General features: G+C 48.1%; 2 protein-coding genes and 1 long non-coding RNA gene across 6 annotated transcripts in view; 1 reads left to right on the top strand and 2 right to left on the bottom strand.

Annotated features, from left to right (window-relative positions):
- The window catches only part of ACVR2B (activin A receptor type 2B), a 34844-nt gene extending 33704 nt beyond the window's left edge, over positions 1–1140 (bottom strand). Inside the window, exon 1 of the mRNA XM_067753845.1 lies at positions 1041–1140. Coding sequence (XP_067609946.1) covers positions 1041–1092 — 52 coding nt within the window. The 5' untranslated portion in view covers positions 1093–1140. The remainder of the gene's footprint in view (positions 1–1040) is intronic.
- Positions 468–24926, top strand: LOC137232266 (uncharacterized). Its single transcript, XR_010946933.1, has 3 exons — positions 468–531; positions 3624–3796; positions 24834–24926. It is a non-coding gene; the product is annotated as an uncharacterized lncRNA (long non-coding RNA).
- Positions 8197–24926, bottom strand: part of XYLB (xylulokinase) — a 45820-nt gene continuing 29090 nt past the window's right edge. For 3 of the 4 annotated variants that reach the window (XM_067753839.1, XM_067753840.1, XM_067753841.1), the window contains 4 exons: positions 20559–20617; positions 18978–19065; positions 16258–16352; positions 8197–10938 (listed from right to left, as the gene is read on the bottom strand). In XM_067753839.1, coding sequence (XP_067609940.1) covers positions 10861–10938; positions 16258–16352; positions 18978–19065; positions 20559–20617 — 320 coding nt within the window. In that variant the 3' untranslated portion in view covers positions 8197–10860. The remainder of the gene's footprint in view (positions 10939–16257; positions 16353–18977; positions 19066–20558; positions 20618–24926) is intronic. The other variant, XR_010946924.1, reaches the window with a different exon arrangement.

Genomic DNA, 24926 nt, shown 5'->3' with positions numbered 1-24926 from the left:
ACTCTACGCTGCTGCCACCGCGGGCGTCTGGGGACCCGCGCTGCATGTGTAATGGGGGCTGGGAACAAAGACGCGCAGGACCAGGCTCCCGGGCTGCAGCACACCGGCCTCTGAGACCGCCCCGGGCTTCTCCCTGGAGCTTTAATGCGCGGCTCCCCACGCTTCCCAGGGCTACCCGGAGCCGTCCGAAGCCGAGCGCGGAGCCCGTCCCTGCGCGCACACTGGAGCAGGGCGCGTCCCAGCACCGCTAGAAGAGGAAAATCAGTGCTTCGGCCTGGGGGAAAAGCGGTCTCCCGGCGGAACTCCGCTTTATACACCCGCAACCACACACCCTCAAACACCCTCACGCGAGCCGAGCGCTGGCCGCGAGGGTCACCCACCCCCGCCACGTGCTTCCCGGTGGCCAGAACGAATAGGGACCTGTTGGTTTGTCTTCTCGCCCCACCTCCCCTCCCAGGAGTCCAAAACAAAGCAGTCCCTCGGGGTGGCCGCACCTCGCGTCCCCGGGCGCCGCAGGGAAAGCGGGCGCAGGTAGGAGCTGGCGCCAACGGCGCGCCTCCGGGGGAATACCACGCAGACGCTGGTGGGATGGGGTGCAAGTGACTCCTCCGGGCTGTGTGAAGCGGCCCGCGTCGCTTCGCTACACCTAGTGGCTCTGAGGGTCAAGCAATCCTGCCCCCAGCCGCTGCTGCACCTACAGTCCCGCTACCCCCCGTATTAGATCTGCCTGCCCCGCTTGACCACCTTCCTCATGCTTGGGATTTTCTCTCACTCTCCCTCGGTTCCACGCACCTGTGTAGCCTGAACCCCGACCCTGGGGTCGCCTCCGCGAACCGGAGCCCCGCAGGCCGCCGCACAGGCAAGATCATCCCCCCAAGATCAGCTAGCAGGGCGCCCCGCGCGCCCCCCGTCCCCGCCCCGGGAGATGCAAGCTGGGTGCAGGTGGTGAGGCGAGGAGGCCGCGGGCCCGCCCTTTGTTGGTAAACACCGCACGGCGCCAGAAGCCGCCCCGCGCCCCCCACGCCGCGCCCCGTCCTTACCGGCGCACAGCGATCCCCAGAGGAGGGCGAGGGCCGCCCAGGGCGCCGTCATGTTCCGCGGCGCCGCCCCGCGGACACCCGGAGCCCGCGGGCAGGGCCGCGCGGCGCTCCCGGGGCGCGCAGGGCCCGGCGGCGGCTGCGCTCTTCTTCCCGCTCCTTCCTTCGGTCTTGTTCCCCGCGCGCTTCCCGAGCCTTCGTCCCGGGGCAGCGTGCAGGCTCCAAGGGCCGGACGGCGGGGCCGGGCTCAGGGCCACTGCGGACGACGCAGGCTTCGGCCCGGGCTCCGGGGCGACGCGGGGGCCGGGGGGCGGCGGCGGGGCGCAGGCCGGGGCGCGCCCGACTCAGGCATAGCGCGGCGGGGCTGGGCCCGGGCCCGGGGCGCAGGGGCCGAGTCCGGAGGGGCCATGAACGGGGGGAGGGGTGGGGGGAGGGGAGCTGAACTGAGTCCAAAATGGCTCCTGAGCCGCGGCCGCGGAGCCGAGCCAGCGGGGAAACCCGGATGTTGGATACAAAGAGGCGGGCGAGCTGGGAGGGGAGGGGGTGGGAGGCGGGCCCTCCGGCCGCGTGGTCCGCGCCCCCCTCAGGGGCGGGGCCCCAGAGAAACAACAACACGGAGGCCCCGCCCCACGCCCGCGCCGTTCCCGAGGCGCGTGCAAACCGCAGGACTGGAGAGCGAGGCAGGGCGAGCTGGCAGAGATCGCGGTTTGGGCCCGGGACTCCGGGACCCCGGGACCCCGGGACTCCGGGACCCCGGGACCCCGGGACCCCGGGGCCGCGGCACCGGGATTCTTGCTTCGCGCGCTGGATGGAGCCCAAGCACCCGAACGCAGCCTGCCGTGCGACCCCTGAGTGCTGGGCTGCCCCCGGACTCTGGCCTGAATTCCCCTCTGCGCCACCGTTTCCCCACCTGAGATGGGGGTCACAGTGAACCACAGGAGTCGTGTCTTTATTGATGGATGAACTACTCGGCAGAAAAAAGTCTGATTTCTCTGAAATGACAAGTGGTCCCCCACGTCTGCAACCCAACCCCCCGCCCCCCCCCCACACACAAAGGCACAGCTGGGGATCTTGGAATTGGACCCATCCAAGTGAGAGAGGGTGCGAGCCCCGCCCCGCAGAGCAGCAGCAGGTGGAAAAAGGCCTATAGCAACTTTCTTCTTTACCCTTACCCCAAATGTTCTAAGCACTGCCACCCACCTGCCCTCCCCACCCCAGCACTGTGCACCTTCAAAACTTCTCAGTTGCCTCTGGTCCCCGCAGTTGAACTTGTCTAGCGAATGTCTCGGCTATCCTCTTCACTCCCCAGCTTCCTCCTTGGGGGCCTGTTGTTCTCTGTCTCAGATTCCTCCGTCCTTACCACAATCAGAGCTTGGGAGGGGGGCATGTTGAGGCTCCCAGCTCAAGAGGGAAAGCCCCCTCACAGCTCGGGGATGAGGCGCAGAACCCTCGGATACAGAAATTGTCCTCCCGCCTCTCCTGATTTGCCACAGCCTCTCTCGGAGCAGGGCAAGAGCGGCCAGGCAGGAGGTGGTGCCTGGAAGTCTGAGTTGTTTCACTTCTGAGCCTCAGTTTCCTTCTACAGAAAGTGAGGAGGGGACGTCCCTGGTGGTCCAGTGGCTAAGATGCCGCACTCCCAATGCAGGGGGCCCAGGTTCAATCCCTGGCCACCGAACTAGAGCCCATATGCTGTAACTAAAGAGTTCACATGCCGCAACTAAAAAGATCCCGCACACCACAACTAAGGATCCCACATGCCACAACTAAGACCCAGCACAGCTAAATAAAAAAGTATTAAAAAAAAACACCAAAAGTGAGGAGGCTAAATATATAAGGGGGGAAATGTGAGGAGGCTATACTTTGCATTATTTTAAATATCAGGAATCTTATTCAAACGAAATCTTATGTAAAACTCCACCTTGTAGAACGTTTATTGCCTTGATTGAAGTTGAAACGAGGGTCCACCACCCCCAGTTTCCACAGCACCAGGAACACCTCAGGGACCACACTTTGGAGTCACTGATAGACTATAGGAGGCTATACTGATAGACGCATGATGGCAAGGAAAGCAACTATGTCTTTTCTAGGGAAGATGAGTCACTGCTTCCTTCCTACTGGAAGGTAGCGACTATAATCCGTGTGCCAACAATTAGATTGGCTGGTTCTTCTCTTCTGCTTCACATCAAGTCGGGTATCGCAATAAAGGCTCAGGGTGGTCCAACTTGCCAACACATCTGTGTCTCCCACCCTGACATCTCTGGGAACTCCAAATTTGTATAACCAACTTCCTACTTGACATCTCTATTGGGCAGCCTATCAGGTATCTCAAAATTGCCCTAGCTAAAGCAGAGTTCCTCATGTACCCCATAAAGCTACTCCTCCAGTTGTCCCTGTCTGAATCAATGGCATAACCAGCCAATTGCTCAAACTGAAATTTTATGTCATTCTTGATTCCTCCCATATTCAGTCCATCAGCAAGTTGGTTTCAAAAACACATTCGTGGGCTTCAGGAAGCCACGGGAGGATTTTGAAGAAGGGGCGAAATGTGAAGTGAGTTCCTTTATTTATTTATTTATTTTTTTGCAGTATGCGGGCCTTTCACTGTTGTGGCCTCTCCCGTTGTGGAGCACAGGGTCAGCAGCCACGGCTCACGGGCCCAGCCGCTCCGCGGCATGTGGAATCTTCCCGGACCGGGGCACGAACCCGTGTCCCCTGCATCGGCAGGTGGACTCTCAACCACTGCACTACCAGGGAAGCCCGTGAGTTCCATTTTAAAAGATAATTTCAGTTGCTATGTAGAAGATGTATTTTAGCTGGGCAAGAATGAAAGCAGGTGACAAGTCACGATCTCTTTCAGTTCACTGCTGTTGCAGTGGTCCACATGTGAGATGCTGGGTGGTGATAATATATATGGAAGAGAACTGGCTTGATGCTAGATGTGTTGGGGGGTTTTTTGTTCGTTTTTTTAAATTTATTTTTGGTTACATTGGGTCTTTGTTGCTGTGCATGGGCTTTCTCTAGTTGCTGCGAGCGGGGGCTACTCTGCAATGCGGTGCACGGGCTTCTCATTGCGGTGGCTTCTCTTGTTGCAGAGCACGTGCTCTGGGCGCGCGGGCTTCAGCAGTTGCGGCATGCAGCCTCAGTAGTTGTGGCTCGCGGGCTCTGGAGCGCAGGCTCAGTAATTGTGGCACACGGGCTTAGTTGCTCCGCAGCATGTGGGATCTTCCCGGACCAGGGATTGAACCCGTGTCCCCTGCATTGGCAGGTGGATTCTTAACCATTGTGCCACCAGGGAAGTCCGATAAACTCTTAAAGTAACCACAATTTTTGTAATTTTATTTGGAGACCTCTTCACTTAAATACACAGAAGTGGCCCCAGACTCTCTCAGCTCCTGAAAGGCCCTTGGTTAGAGATATGCCTCAGTGGGTAATTATGAGAAATACAGGGCAATATACATTAGTATATATTAGTGGGTAATTTAGGTACAGCAATGCATTAAACAATTTCAGGGGGTACCATTAATAGGATGGGTGCATGGCTTTTTTGGCAATACAATTCCCCCAAAACTTACCTATTTATTTCCAATCTGTCCCATGTGCCGTCAACATCAAAAGTTATTTCCCAAACATTTCAAACTGTTTTCTTTTCTTCCTTGCCCCCATAGTTCTTCCCACCCTCTCTCTTAACTTAATGGTGGTTACCTTGAGGTCAACTAAATTAATTGTCTTGGATGGAAAGGTAACTGTCTATAACTCTCAAAACAGATTAGGTTATGCTGTGCTAATGGAAAATCCCCAAACCCTAGTGGCTCAAAACAACAAAATTTATTTCTCACTCATACTGCGTGTCCATTGGGGGTCACCAAGCAAGCTGTACTCATTATAATAACTTAGGGACACAGGCTAATGGAGGCAACATTTTGATATGTGCTTCTTTACTGCAGAGATAGGGGAAAGAGAGCCTGGTAAATTACATCCAAGCTCTTAAAACTTCTACCAGATTCCGAGAAGATGGGGGGCTAGGGTGGTGGCTGCATAGCTTTTGAATCTTCCAAAATTCTCACAGAGCAACTACATAGAAGAAAAAAAAAAACCCAGAAAATCCATGCACATTTACAATAAAACTAGGTAACAAGGTTTCCCCCAAAATACCAAAATACAAGCAAATAGAGATAACTACAAACTATCAACAGCAATAAAAAATTCATGGACTAGTATCTGTACAAGGGGAAGCTGAGGAACACGGTGGAAGAGGTACCTGGGAAAAACAGAATCCCAAAATAGCTAAGAGATATTCATTGGAAAGCATGGCTCAATAACTTTAGAACAGTAGGTGAAACTAGGAGGGGTTTTCTCCAATCCAACAGCAAGTGAATGCAAAGAGACTCTGGTAAGAATAGAAAGAGCTAGAACAGTCTGTCCCTGTGAACTCTTAAAACTGAGCAGCCAAGCCTCCCTTTTAGGTCAGGCTCCTCCAAAGAGGAGAAACTTCTGGAAGTGGAACCAAAATCAAGCTGGATAAGATGTTTTACTTCCAGCCATCATGCAGTAGCTGGAACGGTATTTGCCCTTTGGAGCCATAACAAGAAAACTAGACAAAATATAGGAGGCAACTATTTATTTCTGGACCTTGTACAATCCTCTAATCCCTGGGGGGGAAAAGGCAGTCAAAGTGAGGCTTATGACTGCCCCTGCTTTCTGCCTGGAGACAAATTCCAGTCCACAATGCAGGAAGTGCACCCCAGGCAGAGCCTGGCAACCTTGTCGAGTTGGGGACAGAGAGAGAGGTTGGAGCTCGGGAGATGAGGAAGGCTGCAGCAAACTGACGGGGCAGAGTACAGGGTGGAGGGAGCTGCAGAGAGAAAGCTGGAGGTCTTGCAGATGAGTCTCCTTGGGGCTTTTGCTGAATTCTAGGTTTCACATACACAGAATGATACTCCATGAGGTGAGGGAAGAAAGCAAGCAAGCTGAATAGTTCCAAGACTGGCACAGGATAGTTTTTAGTTCTAACCAGCCAAAGTGGAAAGTCCTCACTGAACACCCAGGACACTGAGAGTAAAGACTCAGAGGGTTACTCCATGGCAGTGGAGCTAAGCTAGCCCTAGAATCAAGGCTACTGTAAGCCCACACTACCAAGCCTTGAAATGATCAAGCTGATCTATAAGTAGCTTAAATACCTACCAGACAACAGGTCAACATTTTTAAAGGAATTTAACAAATCTGGCACTGTATAATAAAAAAAATTTAATTAAAAAAATTTTTTAATTACTAGATATGAGAGGAGGCAGGAAAATATGACCCATCAGGAGAAAAATCAGTCAACAGAAACAGAAATGACATAGATGATGTCATTATCAGTCAAGGCATTTTTAAAAGCTATTATAAATATGCTGAAAGATTTCTGGGAAAAGTGAACGTAATGAAGGGAGAATAAAATATCTCAGAAATGGACTTTCTAGAGAGAAAATAACTAGCGTCTTTCTAAAAAAAGATTAATTAGGTGGAATTGCCATTTTTTCCTAATGCGTGATCTGATCTTCATTACTTCTTCTGTCTTTTTTGTTCACTAGTTTATTATTATTACTGCTTTTTGAGTTGTATTTTTAATTCATTTAACTCTTACACTTTTATTTGTATCAATGTTACTGCATTTTAAAGCTATACTTCACCTATCACTGCTTTAATTATACCCATAGATTTCATTATGTCTTTTTTTTTTTGGCTGCACCACGCGGCTTGCAGAATCTTGCTTCCCTGACTAGGGATTGAACCCAGGTCCTGGCAGTGAAAGCACCGAGTCCTAACCACTGGACCACCAGGGAATTTGCTCAATCTTTTTTTTTTTTTTTTTTTTTGCGGTACGCGGGCCTCTCACTGTTGTGGCTTCTCCCGTTGTGGAGCACAGGCTCCGGACGTGCAGGCTCAGCGTCCATGGCTCATGGGCCTAGCCACTCCGCGGCATGTGGGATCTTCCCGGACCGAGGCACGAACCTGCGTCCCCTGCATCGGCAGGCGGACTCTCAACCACTGCGCCACCAGGGAAGCCCGTAAGCTTTGCTTTTTATAATTTGTATGTGCCTGGTATATTTTTGTCCACCCCTTTACTTTTTAGCCTTTCTGGATCACTTATTTTAGGTGTGTCTCTTGTAAATAATAGACGGTAAGATGTTTGTTTGTAAGCCAAGCTGAACTTTTTTTTTAAATGATGAGTTTTCATTTACTGATACGGCTCATATGCTCGTCCTTATTACATTCACTCTGTATATGATGCTACACTTACTTTTTCCTTATTTAAGCGTTGATATTTGGTTTGTCAACTTGAAATGATATTCTTTGACTTGCACATATTGCCTTTGCAACAGAGCTCTTTGTACTGTCTTTTTCCTTCTTTTTGATTTATTTAGTTATGTTACTTCTACTGTGTCAAAGCACATGCCATTTGATACTCTTCTTCCACCCTTATCCCCACTTTCACTTTGGTCTTAGATCTAAAACTATTCAATGCTCACTATGAGTCCTTTGGCTGAAATTTCCCCAATCATCTCCTAGCTGGACGAAGCTTGTTTTAGTAGAATCCTAAGGGGGTTATGAGTACAATATTTCCTGAGCTCTTTTTAAACATCCTTGTTACTTAAAGGGCAGCTTAGCTGGACACAAAACAATTGGTTCATATGTTTTCTTTGAGTTTCTTGAAAATGTTGCTCCATTGCTACTTGCTTTTTGAAAAGTTTGATGCCAACCTGATCTCTCCTGCGTAAGAGACTAGGCCTTTTGGCCTAGAGAATATTCCCCCTCACCTGCAAAGTGTAATAGTTTGCTAGGATGTGTCTCAGTTGATCATTCTGGGTCAATTTTCCAAGTAACAGGATAGGCCCTTTCAAGATACAGATTCAGGAACTTCCCTGGTGGTCCAGTGGCTAAGACTCCATGCTCCCAATGCAGGCGGCCCAAGTTCTATCCCTAGTCAGAACATGCCACAACTAACACCCAACGCAGCCAAATATATAAATAAATATATATATTTTTTTAAAAGATATGGAGTCAGGTCTTTTGTTTTCAGGAATTTCTCTGGGGTTAGTTTTAAATATTAACTCTGCTCCATTGTCTTATATTTTAGCTTCCAGAGCTCCAACTTTAACTGTGTTAGTTTTTCTTTGCCTGTCTATCATTTTCTTTCTGGGCCTTTCCAGGTCTTCCTTTATATTGTTTTTGCTGTCTTAGCTTTTTTCATTCCTATCTTCTATATGCTTTATGGTACTTGCTGTCGTTCCTATTTTCATTTGGGTATGTTGTCACGTAGTCTTCATTATCTAGGGTGACTTTACCTTTCTGTTCAAATTCTTTCCCAAGTTTGGTCAGTTCTCTTTCCATATACGCTTGTTGCTTTTTCATCTTTACTCTGAGTTTCTGAATTTCTGATCTGTGGTATCCTTTCATATCCGCCGTTGTTTTTTGTTTTAAAGTTCACGTTGGAGGGTTGTTAACAGTTTACCCTCTTTGTTCCTTTGTATTGGGTGTATTTCATTAGCTTGAAAAGTTATGATTCTCACTTTGTTTTCTTCCCATATTTGTACAAAGTGAGTTCCTTTTTCTATTTATGTTGACGTCCTTGTAATAATGGGCAACTCTACGGGGGCAGGGGTAAAATGGGGAATGGATTGAGTGGCTTTCTGTTTCTTGGTAGAAAAGAGACCTTTTATTGCTGGCTAATAATGTAATTTCTTTAATAAGTAATGTCTAGGTGGTGGTGGTGGGGAGAGTTGTCTGTTTTCTTCTGAATCTTTTTTTTTTTTTTTTTGGTGGCATCGGGTCTTAGTCGCAGCCCGTGGGATCCTTCGTTGTGGCACGTGGGCTTCTCTCTAGTTGTGGCGTGCGGGCTCTAGAGCATGCAGGCTCAGTAGTTGTGGTGCAAGGGCTCTAGAGTGCACAGGCTCAGTAGTTGTGGCGCACGGGTTAGTTGCCCCGTGGCATGTGGGATCTTAGTTACCTGACCAGGGATCAAACCGGCATCCCCTGCATTGGAAGGCGGATTTTTAACCACTGGACCACCAGGGAAGTTCCTCTTCTGAATCTTTGACCTGTTGTTGATAGGCTGTTATCTTCAGCTTCTTGTTTCCCTTTTTGCCTTTATCCATCAAGCCCGCAAGGGACACCACTCCCTTTCAAGATGACGTCAGCTTTCTCACAAGTGATATCTCTGGTCCTACTCATTTTCTAAACCTCTTCCCTTGACTTCCCACTAGGGTAGTCTCTGTCTCTGCTCTGCTCCACCAGGTCTCAAAGCTGTTGCAGCATTTTCCTGCTCTGGATGAAATCACAAGTAGTTTGGTTTAACTGAAGTCCCAACATAGGTGTGGGCCTGCGGCAGAAGAAAAATCTGGAGGATTTTGCAGGAGGCAGACTTTCTGTGGAGGCTTCTGCAATAATTTGAGCAAGGAATAAAGTAAAACAGGGAGGGATGGAGAGAAAGGAACTGTTTTAAGAGTTACCAAAGGAATAACAAAAATCACTTGGTGACTGATTTGATGTGGGAAAGCAGATATCTGAGTTTTGGGTTTGGGTTCCTGAATGAATGAATGAAAGGATGGTTGGTGGTACCAATTCACTGAAACAGGAACTCTGGAGGAGGAGGTTTGGGGAAGGGCAAGGGAAGATAAGCAGAGTCTGGGGCTTCCCTCGTGGCACAGTGGTTAAAAATCCGCCTGCCAATGCAGGGGACACGAGTTTGAGCCCTGGTCCGGGAAGATCCCACATGCCACAGAGCAACTAAGCCCGTGCGCCACAACTACTGAGCTTGCGCTCTAGAGCCCGCGAGCCACAACTACTGAGCCCATGTGCCACAACTACTGAGGCCCGCGTGCCTAGAGCCCGTGCTCCACAACAAGAGAAGCCACCGCAATGAGAAGCCCACTCACCACAACAAAGAGTAGCCCCCACTCTCCACAACTAGAGAAAGCTCGAGCGCGGCAACAAAGACCCGAAGCAGCCAAAAATAAATAAATTTTAAAAAAAGATTAAAATGACTCAAAATTAAAAAAAAAAAAAAAAAGGATAAGCGGAGTCTGAAGTACCCCTGTGAGAATGTTGGCTGACTCCAAGGAGAGTTGTGGCTGGAAACATAGAGCTGGGTGTTACTACTATATAAGTAGCAGTTGAAGCCCAAGGCTAGATGAAACCATCCAATAAGAGAGAATTGGAGGGAGAGAGGAATGAGAACAGAGATTTGGGGCCCAGCAATCATTAAGGAGTAGACAGAGCAGAAGTAACAGTAAAGAAGAAAGAATGAATGGTAGATCAGGAAAGTAGGAGAAAAGTTGGAGAGTATGGCTATCAGAAAGAAGACAAGGAGAAAAATAATTACTCAATGGATTAAGACATATAAAGTATGTCAAATGTATCATATTGATACTAAAAATCTAGTTGCTGTTAGAGGATGCTTGGCAATCAACTCATCATCTTGAAAACTAGTGAATAAAGAGGAAAGAATCTATTTATTTTGCTTTGTCTCTCCCATTCTGCTGACTTAGGTCCCGAAAGGGGAAAAGTCACAATTTTTATTGGACATATCCCAGGCTCAGTGTTATCTTGCCTCCTGGGATAAAAGACAGGAAGAGAGATGCTTTCCTGCCCTGGGCACAAGGGCACAGGGACACAAGCTGTGTTCAGGAGGATGTGCTAAGGTGGGCTTTAAGGTGGTCCTGGGCAGGTTGGAGCACCGTAAGGAGTCAGGTGGGCAGGCAGAGCTGCTTACAACAGGGAAGAAGTTCCCTGCTGTCCAAGGCCACGTCTCCAAGTGGAATCAGTGAGACTGGGCCTGTGGAATTCACTCCGGAGGCCCCCGGGTCTGGGTCAGGATTCTCTGCTCAAGCATGGCATACCGCTGGAGGAGGGCCTCGTAGACCTGGAGGGGTGGAAAGAGCAGTTTAGGATGGCGAAGGGAAGGTGCTCTTACGTCTCTTTGCAACTTGCAATTTAAAAAATTCTACATCCCATGTATTTGCAATTTAAATTTTTTGCTGGGCAGAAAAAAGGAAGTGTCAATTCACAAAAGAAGAAATGCTAGTAGTTCTCAAACCTATAGTTTAAGATCTTTAAAAAAGGCAAATTATGACAAGAAACCAGTTTTTGTTATCAAATCTACAAAATTTTAAAAAATTCTGATGAAGGTACCTAGAAATGGCTGTTTCATTGCACAGTTGGTAGAAGTTGGTGGTGCAATCCTTTTGTAAATCAATTCAACTTTATATTTGTATTAAGGGGCTTGAAAATGCCCATGGCTTTTGACCTAATTATTCTACTTCTGCAAAGCTCTCCTAAGGAAGTAATCCTAAGTGTAGGGTGCTAGGCCCACCAAAGGTCCTCTTAGATACCACTAAATGTTCAGACTCATAAGACTACCATGGGCCACACCCTGGCCTTAAAAAGGATACACTGGAGAATCATGCATGTTGGCACAGTGGCTGCAGGAGACCATGAACAGTTTGCACAGGTGTCCAGGAAAGGGTATCTCTGCCTCCCTTCCTTCTTCCCTCCTTGCCCCCCAGGTTACAGCTCAGGTGCAAGGAGATGAAATCCACATCTTACAGGTGCAAGAACCACCCTGGCTTTGAAACCTCACTCCCCACAGGAGTATCCCTTGTTAACAACTCCATAGACAACAGCCATGCCCGTGAGAAGTCACTGCACTCAGGGAGCCCTAAGTATGACTTCCCCTTAGGTATTTATGTTTTCCCATTCCAGATGCAGTTTCCTAATTCAGGGCCATTTTGACATAGCAATGTTGCCTAGTAACACTGTTGACATTCCACTTTTATTGCAGAGCTAGAACGTTAACCAAAAGTCAAATTCTCATGCAGAATAGGGAAAGGTTTTGTTAACCCTTTACCCACATAGCGTTAATCATAATAATTGACAAACTAGAAGCAACTGCTCTAAGACATGGAAAATGCTCGAGAAAATATGGTTCATTAGCCAGATAGAATATTATGCAGTCATTAAAAATAACATGTGTGTTCCTGTGCACCTCTGCAAATTGCATGATTAGTGTCTTAGTCCATTCTGGGTGCTATAACAAAAAAATACCATACATTGAGTAGCTTATAAACAACAGAAACTTGTTTATCACAGTTTTGAAGGCTGGGAAGTCCAAGATCAAGATGCCATGTAGATTCTGTCTGGTGAGAGCCTGATTCCTAGACAGTCATCTTCTTCTTGTGTCCTCACATGGGGGAAAGGGCCAGAGATCTCTCTGGGGTCTCTTTTGTAATGACACTAATCCCATCCTGAGTGCTCCAGCCTCATGACCTAATCACATTCATAAATTCCCACCTCCTCATACCATCACTTCGGGGGTAAAGATTTCAACTCATGAATTTTTAAAATTAGTTAAAAAAAAAAACCCAGTGGAGGCTAACACAACATTGTAAAGCAACCATACTCCAATAAAAATTAATTAAAATAAATGAATTTTGGAGAAGCCCAAACAGTCTGTAGCAATTAGGAATTTATCTTTTTTATGTGCCATTATCTCCCATTATATCCCAAACATACAAGAGATGGTGTGTTTGTATTCCTAGAGCTTAGCATAGTGCTAGGCACACAGTAAGAACTTAATAAATAGCTGTTAAATAAATGACTATGTGCAAACCAAAAAAAAAAAAAAGTATGTATACCTTTAAGAATATAAATTCTTAGCATAGTAAAAGTCTGTAGTAAAGAAATGTTTAAAAAAAAAGTAATAATATAACATGTAAAATATGTCAAACATGAAGAATATTTATGACAATGTAAACACAAATAATATAATAAATTGTATACTGTGAAAAAGAAAAGAATATAAATACTTACACTGTAATGTAGAATATTTAAAGCAGGTTATAAAATTATATATACAGTGTGCTGTGTAGTAAAATAAAACCAAAACCAAAACCAAAAAACCAACAAGGGAAAAAGGACCAGAAAGAAACACAATCCCACATTCTTTCTCTTCATTCTTTTTGTTTAAAGCTGTTTTCATCTGTAGCTCTGTAAGCCTTGCACTTTAGGTCAGCGCATGTGGTCTTACACACAAGCAACACAAGGCTGGCCAAGGGACCCAGATTTCCTTGGGACTCACATATACCACCAGGAGGTCATGCCAATCCCACTCCTTTTTTTTTTTTTTTTTTGCGGTACGCGGGCCTCTCAGTGCTGTGGCCTCTCCCGTTGCGGAGCACAGGCTCCAGATGCGCAGGCTCAGCGGCCATGGCTCACGGGCCTAGCCGCTCCGCGGCATGTGGGATCTCCCCAGACCGGGGCACGAACCCGTGTCCCCTGCATCGGCAGGCGGACTCTCAACCACTGCGCCACCAGGGAAGCCCCCATTCCTTCTTAATTTGGTTTAATTGGCTCCAAAGTCAAGGCCTTTAGTAACTGATTACGCAACTAGGGCCTACTCTTGGTGCAGTTGGAGCAGCTCTGCCTGTGAACTCAGACGTAAGAGGGCTGTGATGTCCTCTCCAAGGAGGAAATTGTAACATTCAGTAGAGCCTACAGGGAAAACACTGTTACTGTTTTGAGTTTCCACTTGAGCACACAGAGGTGCCACAGAAAGCAAACAGAGGATGTTGTCCTGCTCTCAAGGTATTTACAATCCAGTCCTCAAATAGGTCACTTATGCCAACAATCACAGACTGTCACTTCTTGCCAACTGGTGTTGAGAAGGATTCCGAGGTTACACTTGGGTTTAATGGTAAAGAGTTCCATGAGGTATTAGTGACTCTGGTCATGGGCAAGCCAGGGAGAGTGGCAGTACACACACTGAGTATCTGCCGCCTGTAATGAGGCCGCTGCAGCTGTTTGTTGCCCTAAAGCTTACCCTCACTACCTTCTTCCTTGCTGGCCTCCTTCTAGAGAGGATGAAAGAGCCAGACTCCACTTCAGCCTTTCTTACAACCAAGGTTGACAGTATAACCAAGTGGTAGTCTCTTGGGGGAGTTGAGGGAAACAGACCAGTATGTTTCTCCCTGAAAAGCAAGAGTGTGTGAGGAGAGACTCCTTGCCTAATGCCACGCTCTGATTTCTGCCTATGAATACAGTTGAGGGGGAACATGATGTTAGGAGAAGCTGCATACATCCTGTGGTCATGTGGAGCATATCTAGTACAGCACTATCCAATATGGTAGCCACAAGCCACACGCGGTCCTGGGCCCTTGAAATGTGACGGGCACTATTAGCAGGAAATGCACACCAGATTTCAGATCTCAGCCAAAACAAAAAAGTAAACTAGCACATTAACAACTTTTCTTACTGATCACATGTTGAAATGACAATATTTTGGACATACTGGGTTAAATTAAATACATTAAAAGCAGCCACTTATTTATTTTTACTTCTTTTTTCAAAAATGAGACTATTAGAAAATGTAAATGACGTATGTGGCTCTCATGATGTTCTCACTGTCCACTGCTGATCTGGAGAACTTCAGAAAACCTCACCCGTAGCCCTGACACTGTTGAACCACTGAACCAACACGGCAACACCGTCAGACTTCCTGTTGTACAGTAAAGCCATGATAGGGACTTCCCTGGTGGTCCAATGGTTAAGACTTCGAGCTTCCACTGCAGGGGTCGCAGGTTCAATCCCTGGCTGGGGAGCTAATTAAGATCCCGCATGCTGCGAGGCGTGGCCAAAAAATAAAAAAATAAATAAAGCCATGATAGGCAAGGATTCTCTTTAACCCTCACAATTAGCAGGTTAAAAGTAGGCCAGACAGATGTCCCCACTTCCCAGTTGAAGAAACAGAGGTTCAGAGATGAGGAGTGCAGCTCAAGGTCATGTGAAGGTCACACGGAGAGGGAGAGGCACGATAAGAATCAGAACCCAAAGGCCCTTTATCTCAAGGTAGAATCTTTCTACTTCATTGAACTCCCTCTTAAACAGAAGGGCACACAACAGAAAGTAATAGAAGCCTGGGCAGACCCATGTGTGTGGGTTATCTAGTCACCTGGATAGCATGAGCTTCTGCTTCCAAGATAAGCTGTGAGACAATTCTCCAGGGTGTTTCTATATGTCTTGTGACAGCTTTGGTTCCAGACTATCTTTTCAAGGGTGTTTGTATAGCAAACAGCCTTGGAGGATAGGGAGAGGGAAAATTTGTTTGCTGACCAGGATGATAAAGATGTCTCCTTTGGACAGGTTTGCTCGCAGCTCCTTTGTAACGCGCAGGGTCCCTCATTTGTGACACAGACACAGTGTGTGCACAGTATCCACCTGGGTCCACTCCACACTTCGGGGCCAAGGAAAACTGATGCAGACGTGAAGCTTATGCTGCCTGCTGTACTGTGAGTAATAAAGTCCTCTGTCTGTGTCACCCCCTGTGCCTGGACTGCAAGAACCTTGTGCAAACAGGAAGGGTGGTGAAATGGAAGCTATGGCATACCACCTGGATTGCCCCGCAGGAACAGAGAACTTATTCTCTCAGCCCTCAGCTGGCAGCCTCCTTTGTGGATTGCTTTGGCTATAGAGAGCTGCCTTACCCCATCCTGGGGTGGCCTGCAGGCAATAACTGATGGACATGGGGTATAAGGGCCCATCCCCCTCACCACAACTGGGTAAAACTCCAGAGTCATCCCAGCTTCAGAACTTCCGGTAGGATTGACTGAGGGCTCCCCTGAGATCGCGCTGCAGCTCACTTCCTGCCTCTGCGCAGCCCTGCCTCTTCCTTTTTCCTTCAACAGATGCAGATCCCAAGAGTGCCCCCTAATAAATCTCCTGTACCCTAATCAACAGCTCGGGGTCTGCTTTGCAGGGAACCCAACCTGTAACAAGTGGGGTCTGCCTTCCCTCTGACTGAGTGACCACACAGCTTTCTTGGATCCAGATTTCAGATCTGAATGGTAGAAACCCAGCACGTCTTATGCTTAAGTGACAGAGTCTTTCAGTGGCCTCTGTAACCCTGTGAGTTAGAAGGGTGCACCCCAAGGCATCTGAGCAAGGAAGATATGCCCAGTGAGCCATCTGATCCCTGGGGCTCTAAGATCAGCCGTATCTCTGAATCTCAGAGACAACCTGTCTTCTTTTGCGCTGTTTCCTTGACAATTAAAAAAAAAAGTAGATTTCCCCTTTAGTTGAGCACATCAGCTATAATGTAGGTGATAAAGAAAAACTTACCTTTTGGAAAAAAGAACGTAGTTGATTTTCACGATGCAAATGCCACGAATGAACTCTGATGGTCTCTTACCTGAGACGCTCCTGGGGTTGGGGCAGCAGCTAATCTGGGATTTGGGGCTAACTTCACAACCTCTGAAAAGGGCACATCTGTTCCAGCTGCAAGGCCTAGAAGGGAAAGCTCATTTCACGTCAGTGCCTGTTGCAAATGAAGGCGTTACCCGGAAATAGCATTTTATCTCTGGAGTGATAAAATGTTCTAAAACTGGATTATGGTGATGGTGTGCAACTCAGTAAAGTTAACTAAAAATCACTGAATTGTATGCTTAAGTATGGGTGATTTTTATGTTATAGAAATTGGGCCTCCATAAAACCATCTTTAAAAAAAGAGAGAAAGAGAAGAAAAGTTTCAAGTGCAGGCCTCTTCTCAGCAGGGCTTTCTTTGTCTGAAGTGCATGTGGGGAGGCAGCTAACCTCTGACCTCTGACAGAGGGGAGGGTCCGCTCGCCTCTCCTCCCTCACGTGGCTCCACTCTCCGAGTCGATCACTGCATTCCAGCCACCCCAACTGCTCTCAATTTCTTCTGCTCAGAGCCTTTTCACTGTGTGGAATGTTCTCTCTTCTCAGAAAAGCTGCCGCTAGGAACATCCCTTCCAGCTCTCAGCACCATCTGCTTTCCTCAGGGCATATCTCACTACTTCTGCCACAGATTTGTTTAAGGTCCCTCCCTTCTCGAGCCGGAAGCTCTCAGAGGCCAGGACTGGGTCTCCACTGGAGCCCTGGTGCCTGGCACACTGCCCGCATACAGGAGGCACTCCATAAATGCCCACCAAGCAAAAGAGTGGCAGGGCTGGAAAAGAGAGAAGGTTGCCATAGGTGGGCAGGAAACAGTAAGGGATTTCCGGGCAATTTAAGGAGCAGTATCAGACTGCTGATACTCAAGACCACCGAGAGGGGAGGAGGGCCCACTGAAGATGTGAGGCCCAGTTTTCTCTCTGAAGGATGCTGGAATATCCCAGCCCAGAGCTGTGTGGATGAGGGGACACAGTGGGGTGGGGTAGCCACCACAGAGACTACTTGAAAGACTCTTGTCCCCCTCTACTCACTCACAGACTGGCTTTCATCCCTGGACCCAGCTGGAGAGAATGGATGTCCCCATAAAGTGGGAACTGGTGTGCTGGGACCTAGCTCAGGTTTTAGTTTTGGAGGGCAGAGCAGGGCAGTACCCCCAGGTAATGTCTGACAACTAAATAGGCATGGAAAAGGAAAAATAAGAAAGAAACACAGTGCAGCACAGCAGCAGAGGCCCCAAAGGGTAGTTCCTTTTCTGCTTCGGCGAAAGGAGTATAAAGTAAACCCCAGACTCCTCATGGGCAACACTGAAGGCTGGAAGCTTATGGAATGGTGTTTTCAAAGTTCTGAGGAAAATATTTTAGAGTCCTTTGTCCAGCCAAGGTAGCGTTCTCTGGGAGGGTGAAACCAAGCCCTTGCTGGACATGCAAGCCCTCAGAAAATGATCACCTACTGAATTTCCTCTTAATTATGTATTCTGGCTGTATATTCCAACAACACCAACATAGAAATGAAGGAAAAAGAAACTGCAGAGTCAGAAAAAAAAAGACAAACTCATACGTCAGTGCAAATAAAAGCCAACATGTTGTAAAGTTTGATTAAAAACATAACAGCCTAGAAATAAACTGCCCGTTCCCTGGTGGCCTAGTGGTTAGGACTCTATCCTTTCACTGCTGTGGCCTGGGTTCAATCCCTGGTCGGAGAACTGAGATCCCACAAGCCGTAAGAAAAAAAAAGAAAGAAAGGAAAGAAAAGAAAAGAAAAGGAAGGAAGGAAGGAAGGAAGGAAAGAAAGAAAGAAAGAAAGAGAAAGAAAGAAAGAAAGAAAGAAAGAAAGAAAGAAAGAAAGAAAGAAAGAAAGAAAGAAAGAAAGAAAGAAAGAAAGGGAGAAAGAGAGAAAGAAAGAGAGAAAGAGAGAAAGAAAGAAAGAGAAAGAAATTGCCCAATGATCTTGATACAGGCGGTGGCACAAGGTGGGGCAAGGTGGATAGGGTGGAGAGGGAGGGGAATGAAAGAGTAAGAGTTTAATTATTAAGAGAAGTCTATGGTCCCTGATTAATTCTCAATGTTGAAAGAAAACATACAAGTTTAAATAGGTGTGTTAAAAAGTTAAGGATAAATGGGTGAAGAATGCAACCGCTAGAGGGAAAGGACAACGCCCTTGAGTTACATGGGTGGCCGGAGGAGTGGCCTGAGCAGGCAGAGGACAGGGCAAGTCGACCACATGGGTGGAAGAACGCCCTCGTGGGCCTGTGCTGCTCCCGCAGTTTCAGGGAGGCCTCCATCAGAGCCTTGGTTCCCCACTGCCCCCAAGGAGCTGTCCAGGGTCCTGGACTGCTTGGCTCGGAAGCCTCCACCTTTGTCTCAACTTCTGCTCTTGTTGAAAAGATGGCTCTGGACTTTATCTACCCCTTCCTGCCCACCAGCTGTCCAGACCCATGCCCAAGGGCCCTCAACCAATGTCCCTGGGCTGAGTCTGACTCTGACCAGGCCTCATTTAGTTAGGACCCTGCCTCTCTTTCCCAGTTTAAGTAAAGCACAGAGGAACAGAGGGTTTGGGTTGGTTCCCCCCTGCTGGGAGGGGAGAAAAGTGAAGCTAAAGACCCCAAGCCTCCCATGTCCCTAAAGACCGGGAACATCCCAGTCTCCCCTTTCCACTGTCCTCAGCCCAGCCACTGCCCCAACCGCTTCCAGAGGCATCTGGCGCCATCCCCTGACCTACCATGGAAAGCTCGGTAAGCAGAGCCCACACAGGCTGAGTTGGCTGTGTCTGTGACATACACTGGGGTGCCAAACACATCTGCCAGCACCTGGAAAGGACAGAAGTGCTTACTGTGGTGAGTCACTCCTCAGAGGGAGCATGCACACAGACATGCGTTTTCTGGGCTCTCTTTTCTAATACGTCTTCTGATACCTTCCATTCCACCTCTACTGCCTTAAAGGAAGTACACTTGGCTATGCCGCCCTGGTGATAATAGGGTCAGGGTGACCTGGGAGAAGTCTCTAGTGAAGGGCCACAGCTCTCTGGGTTGTCCCTGCATTGTTTAACCGTTTTATCAAAGACGAGGAGAAGATTGAGAAAGTATGCTTAGCAACAAACAATCAAGGTGGAGATGGCTAGGTCTCAGACTAATATTAACAAGGCCAAACAAACCCACACTAACAAATGCATGTCTTATAGGAATAAAGATAAAGTTTTCCACGTAGGTCCCCAAAATAAATTGCATAAATTTAGAATAGAGGATGTGTACTAAGGGGAGCTCACATGGAAAAGACTTGGGGGTCTTAGTTAACCAGAGATATTGTTGATGCCCCATCTGGATCCCCTTACTGGACCGGTGTGCACCCTCACCCAGATGCTGTTGAGTATTGGCTGCTAACGGCTCACAGCTGCCCCTCCTCAAAAGAATTGCTCTTTACTGAACAGAGGCTGCCTCTCACAGGAGGTTATTCGTATCTCTTCCCACGACAGCCAGTTGGCCCTCTTACCCCAAGGTGCAAGCAAGTCTGCGGCATAGTTCATGGACCATATCTCCCCATGGGATGGAGCTGAAGCTGACTCCAACCAAAACCACATCCTTGCCTATCCTTCTTCCCCTGCCCTACCTGGATCCCTCACTCCCTTTCTCCTGGGAGCACTCTCCCAACAAATCACTCATAGAATAATTTCCGTTGCAGGCTCTGCTTCTAGAGAATCTTACCTAAGACAGGTATACTACTGTACAAGTCAACAGTCGATTCAGTTACTCCAACAGCTAAGGCAGCCTCGGGCTATACCCTAAAATTCTCAGTGTCCCAATAAGACACTAACAGCCCCATGATTTGGGGCTAACAGCTTGATTGTCAGATATCTGCAGGTTGATTCTACTTTGGGTCATATATGTCTAACATAATGAAGGGCCAGAAAGACAGTGACAAATTCTGGCAACTGTATTATAAGAGGAATGGCTGGGAAAATCAGAGATGTTTAAATTGGAAGGGGGAAACCTGGAGGAAGACAAGAACATTGGCATTAGATGTCAGAAGGTTTGCCATGAAGGACAGGCACTTTCTGTGTGACTCCAGAGGCCAGTGCTGGTATCAGAGAGTGGAGTTGTACAGGGCAGTGGTTTTCACTTGAGCGTAAGATAGAATCTGCTTGCCACGTGCGCTGTAAAGAGCTGGCTTCCTGGGAAAGAATGAGCTGTAAGCTCCCCATCCCTGCAGGAGCGGGAACAGAGGCAGTGTTACTGCTGAGTGTCTGGCTCTTAGAAGTATTAGACGTGGAAGAGGCCCTAGCTCAGGGCTTGCTACCGGCACTTACCTGCAAGATGTCTCTGTTGTGAGATGCTCCTCCGGTGGCCAAAATCTTTGTCTTAGGCACTGTAAGGAAAAAGAAAACAAAAAACAAACGCTGTGACAATTCCCCCAAGGCAGAAAAGGCTGCTTTCCAGAGTTCTTCTACCACAAAGAGCTAGTGTCAGGCCAATGCCTCTTGCTTATCACACAGGACTGCGTGGGAGATCTAAAGCGGGTTCTGTCCACACACGTCCAACATGAAATTTGCTCGTGAGGCTGCTTCCTCATCCACCTCTTGGGCATGCAACTGAAGAGGGTACACAGGACGGGTTCTAAGGTTCTGGCAATGTTCTATTTCTTTCCTTTTTTTTTTTTTTTAGCGGTACGCGGGGCTCTCACTGTTGTGGCCTCTCCCGTTGCAGAGCACAGGCTCCGGACGCGCAGACCCAGCGGCCATGGCTCACGGGCCCAGCCGCTCTGTGGCATGTGGGATCTTCCCGGACCAGGGCACGAACCCGTGTCCCCTGCATCGGCAGGTGGACTCTCAACCACTGCGCCACCAGGGAAGCCCAATGTTCTATTTCTTAACCAGAGTGCTCTGTGAAAGGTGTTTGATTTATTAATATGTTTCACAATTAGCTGTATGAAGCATATATTCTACTGTATGCATACTTTTCACAATAAAAAATAATAAACCACAGTCTAGTAAAAGACATATAGTTCCACTTTGGGTTAAAATGGAGATGGTCAAGAAAGAACATCCCCTGTGCTGTCCTAAGGAGAGAATGCTGAATAAACAAACAAAAACATATTTTTATTTAATGCTATCAAAAAGTTGTAAATGCAGGGACTTCCCTGGCGGTCCAGTGGTTAAGACTCTGCGCTTCCACTATAGGGGGCACATGTTCGATCCCTGGTCAATTGGGGATCCCGCATGCCACGTGGCCAAAAAAAAAAAAGTTGTAAATGCGAAGAAGTATAAATAAATTAAATCCTAGAATGAGATGAGCCCTTAAGCGCTAACTTGCTGTACCTGCAGTACAAGATAGATGGCACAGTGATCCTCCAGAGGCACATAAACTTTGCCAGGACAGAAAAACCGGCCAAGCATTAGGTGGTGGCAGTGTGGGAGGGGCGTCCCAAAGGCAGAGCTAGTCCTCCTCGCCCCCACCTCTCCCCCATGGACCGTGTAAGGGGTGATGCAGAAGCCGGGGGCAGGGCAGAAAAACAGAGCGCTCTGTAATCTCATAGCGCTTAGATCCCTATAGTCCTGTGTCACAGGACTCTTTTACAATGAAGAGGTATTCATTTATTATGCAGGTATTTAAAAACAAATGTTATGAGGCTCTGCTGCCACCTCTCAGCCTCCCGCATCTTCACCCTCCGCCATTAAGAGAGTACCTGGGGGGCTTCCCTGGTGGCGCAGTGGTTGAGAGTCCCCCTGCCGATGCAGGGGACACGGGTTCGTGCCCCAGTCTGGGAAGATCCCGCATGCCGCGGAGCAGCTGGGCCCGTGAGCCATGGCCGCTGAGCCTGCGCGTCCGGAGCCTGTGCTCCGCAGTGGGAGAGGCCACAACAGTGAGAGGCCCGCGTACCGCAAAAAAAAAAAAAAAAAAAAGAGTACCTGGGGACTTCGCTGGTGGTGCAGTGTTTAAGAATCCACTTTCCAATGCAGGGGACGCGGGTTCAAGGCCTGGTCCAGGAAGATCCCACATGCTGTGGAGCAACTAAGCCCATGGGCCACAACTACTAAGCCTGCATGCTAATGCCTGTGAGCCACAACTACTGAAGCCCACGTGCCTAGAGCCCGTGCTCTGCAACAAGAGAAGCCACCGCAGTGAGAAGCCCGTGCACCGCAACGAAGAGTAACCCCCGCTTGCCGCCAACTAGAGAAAGCCTGCACGCAGCAACAAAGACCCAACGCAGACAAAAATTAATTAATTAATTAATTATTTTAAAAAAGAGAGAGTACCTGGGCTGGGAAAAGGGGAAGGAATGTCAGCGGCTAAGGAGACAATCCAGGACATGGGAAGATGTGCCAGTGTGATTCCATGTTGGAAAATCAAAACACGCTTCATTCACGACTGCAAGAAAAGTCAGCTGGGCATGATGTAAAGCACCATGAAGACTTTGACACACTTTTAGGTTTATATGTCCTCTTTTTTTAAAATTTTTTATTTATTTATTTTTGCGGTACGTGGGCCTCTCACTGTTGTGGCCTCTCCTGTTGCAGAGCACAGGCTCTGGACGCGCAGGCTCAACGGCCATGGTTCACGGGCCCAGCCGCTCCGCAGCATGTGGGATCTTCCCTGAGCGGGGCACGAACCCGTGTCCCCCGTATCGGCAGGCGGACTCTCAACCACTGCGCCACCAGGGAAGCCTTATATGTCCTCTTTGTAGGTACAAAGGGAATAGGGCCCTGGCTTTATAAAAAATAAGCTCATAATGCAGACTGGAAGAAAACGGTCCTAGATGGCAGGAGTAGTTGGGGTGAGGGGATGGGATTATAGGTAGTTTTCTTTCCTTTATTTTCCAAACTTGCTATTATAAGGTTTTTCTGCTCTTCTAAGTCAACCTAAACAAAATGAAATATACATCGAAATATAAGCTGAAAAGGGACGATGGCTTTAGCCCTGCCCAGCTGGGTGCATGTTTCACAGTGTCCAAACATCAAGAAAGTGATCATTCCTTAAAGAAAGCAGAGGTCACCCCGTGGTTCAGAACCCAGAGTCTGGAACCAGACTGGCTTGGTTCAGAAGCTCTGAGCTGGTGATGTAACACTCTGGGTCTTGGTCTCCTACTTTGTGAAGCAGGAGTAATACTGGTACCCACCCCAGAGACTTTGTTGTTAATAAACATAATGTGCTTAGGGACCAGGCTGGGCACACAGTACGTGCTCAATAAATGTTGGCAGCTATTATGATCATGATCATCAGTCTTACTTCAAACGTCTTTTTATTCTTCTTAGATGTTATTAAAACGAGATTATGACAGTTCAGGAATGAAACGCTAGGGAATTCCCCGGCGGTCCAGTGGTAAAGACTCCACGCTTTCACTGACAGGACCCAGGGTTCAATCCCTGGTTGGGGAACTAAGATCCCGTGATGCCAGACTTCCCTGGTGGCGCAGTGGTTAAGAATCCGCCTGCCAATGCAGGGGACACGGATTTGAACCCTGGTCCAGGAAGATCCCACATGCTGCCGAGCAACTAAGCCTGTGAGCCACAACTACTGAGCCTGCTCTCTAGAGCCCACGAGCCACAACTACTGAGCCCACGTGCCACAACTACTGAAGACCATGCACCTAGAGCCCGTGCTCCGCAACGAGAAGCCACCGCAATAAGAAGCCTGTGCACTGCAACGAAGAATAGCCTCCGCTCACCACAACTAGAGAAAGCCCGCACGCAGCAACGAAGACCCAACACAGCTAAAAATAAATAAATAAACTTATTTTTAAAAAAAAGATCCCACGATGCCACAAGCCATGCAGCCACTGGGAGCACGATGCCTACAGTTCGTGCAGCCCTTTTGCCCTTTTAGGTTCAAGCGCACTCATTCATGTGATCTTGTTTGAGAGGAACCCAACAGAGCTGGCAGGACAGGTTTGATTCGGCCCTTAAGCTTGCTAAGAGGATAAGTAACCTTATGCTGTTTTGCACAAGAATCGCTTCAGAGGCACACTAGCTCCCTGGAGCCCAGGAGGGCCCCTCCGCCCTCACTGCCTCTCCCCTCACACTGGGCCGGTGGAGACAGCCCCCAGCCGCCCAAAGTGCCCCCTCCTGACGACCGGAAAACCCTTCGTGCCAGTCATTCACGCCCACCTCAGCACCATCTCTGCCCTGCTCACCTGGGCTCACTTCTCAGGGACCTTGGAAGCCTTTGGAGACCTTGGGGGAATTTCGTTTTACACTCTGGGTGGGGGGATGGAGAGGAGTGGGACTGTTTATAAAGTTCATTCTATTTAAAAAATTCTGTTGAACTAAAACATACATCCTAACAAATGTACATACATACCATAAGCTGACAGCTTGACACATTTTCACAACTAAACACACCTGTGTAACCTAGGAAACAGAGCCTCACCAGCACCCCAGAGGCCCTCCATGCCCCCCGAAAGGTAACTACTAACGATCCAAACTTCCAACAACAGCAGATGGTTTTGTCTGCTTTTGAATCTGATGTCCACGGAACCTGCCACGCGTACTTTTGGGTTTGGCTTCTTTTGCTCAGCGTTTTCATTTATAAGATTCATCCATTCTGTTGTGCGTGGCTAAGGCTGGTTCATTTTCATTTCTGTGTAGGATCATGTCGCCTGAACACCCCACGAGGCATCTATCTCACCATCGATGGGCACTGTGTTGTTTCCAGCATGGGGTGCTAAGCACAGGGCCACA

This window comes from Pseudorca crassidens, chromosome 10 (genome assembly GCF_039906515.1).
Source record: "Pseudorca crassidens isolate mPseCra1 chromosome 10, mPseCra1.hap1, whole genome shotgun sequence".
NCBI lineage: Eukaryota > Metazoa > Chordata > Mammalia > Artiodactyla > Delphinidae > Pseudorca > Pseudorca crassidens.
This window is presented reverse-complemented; position numbering and strand designations above follow the sequence as displayed.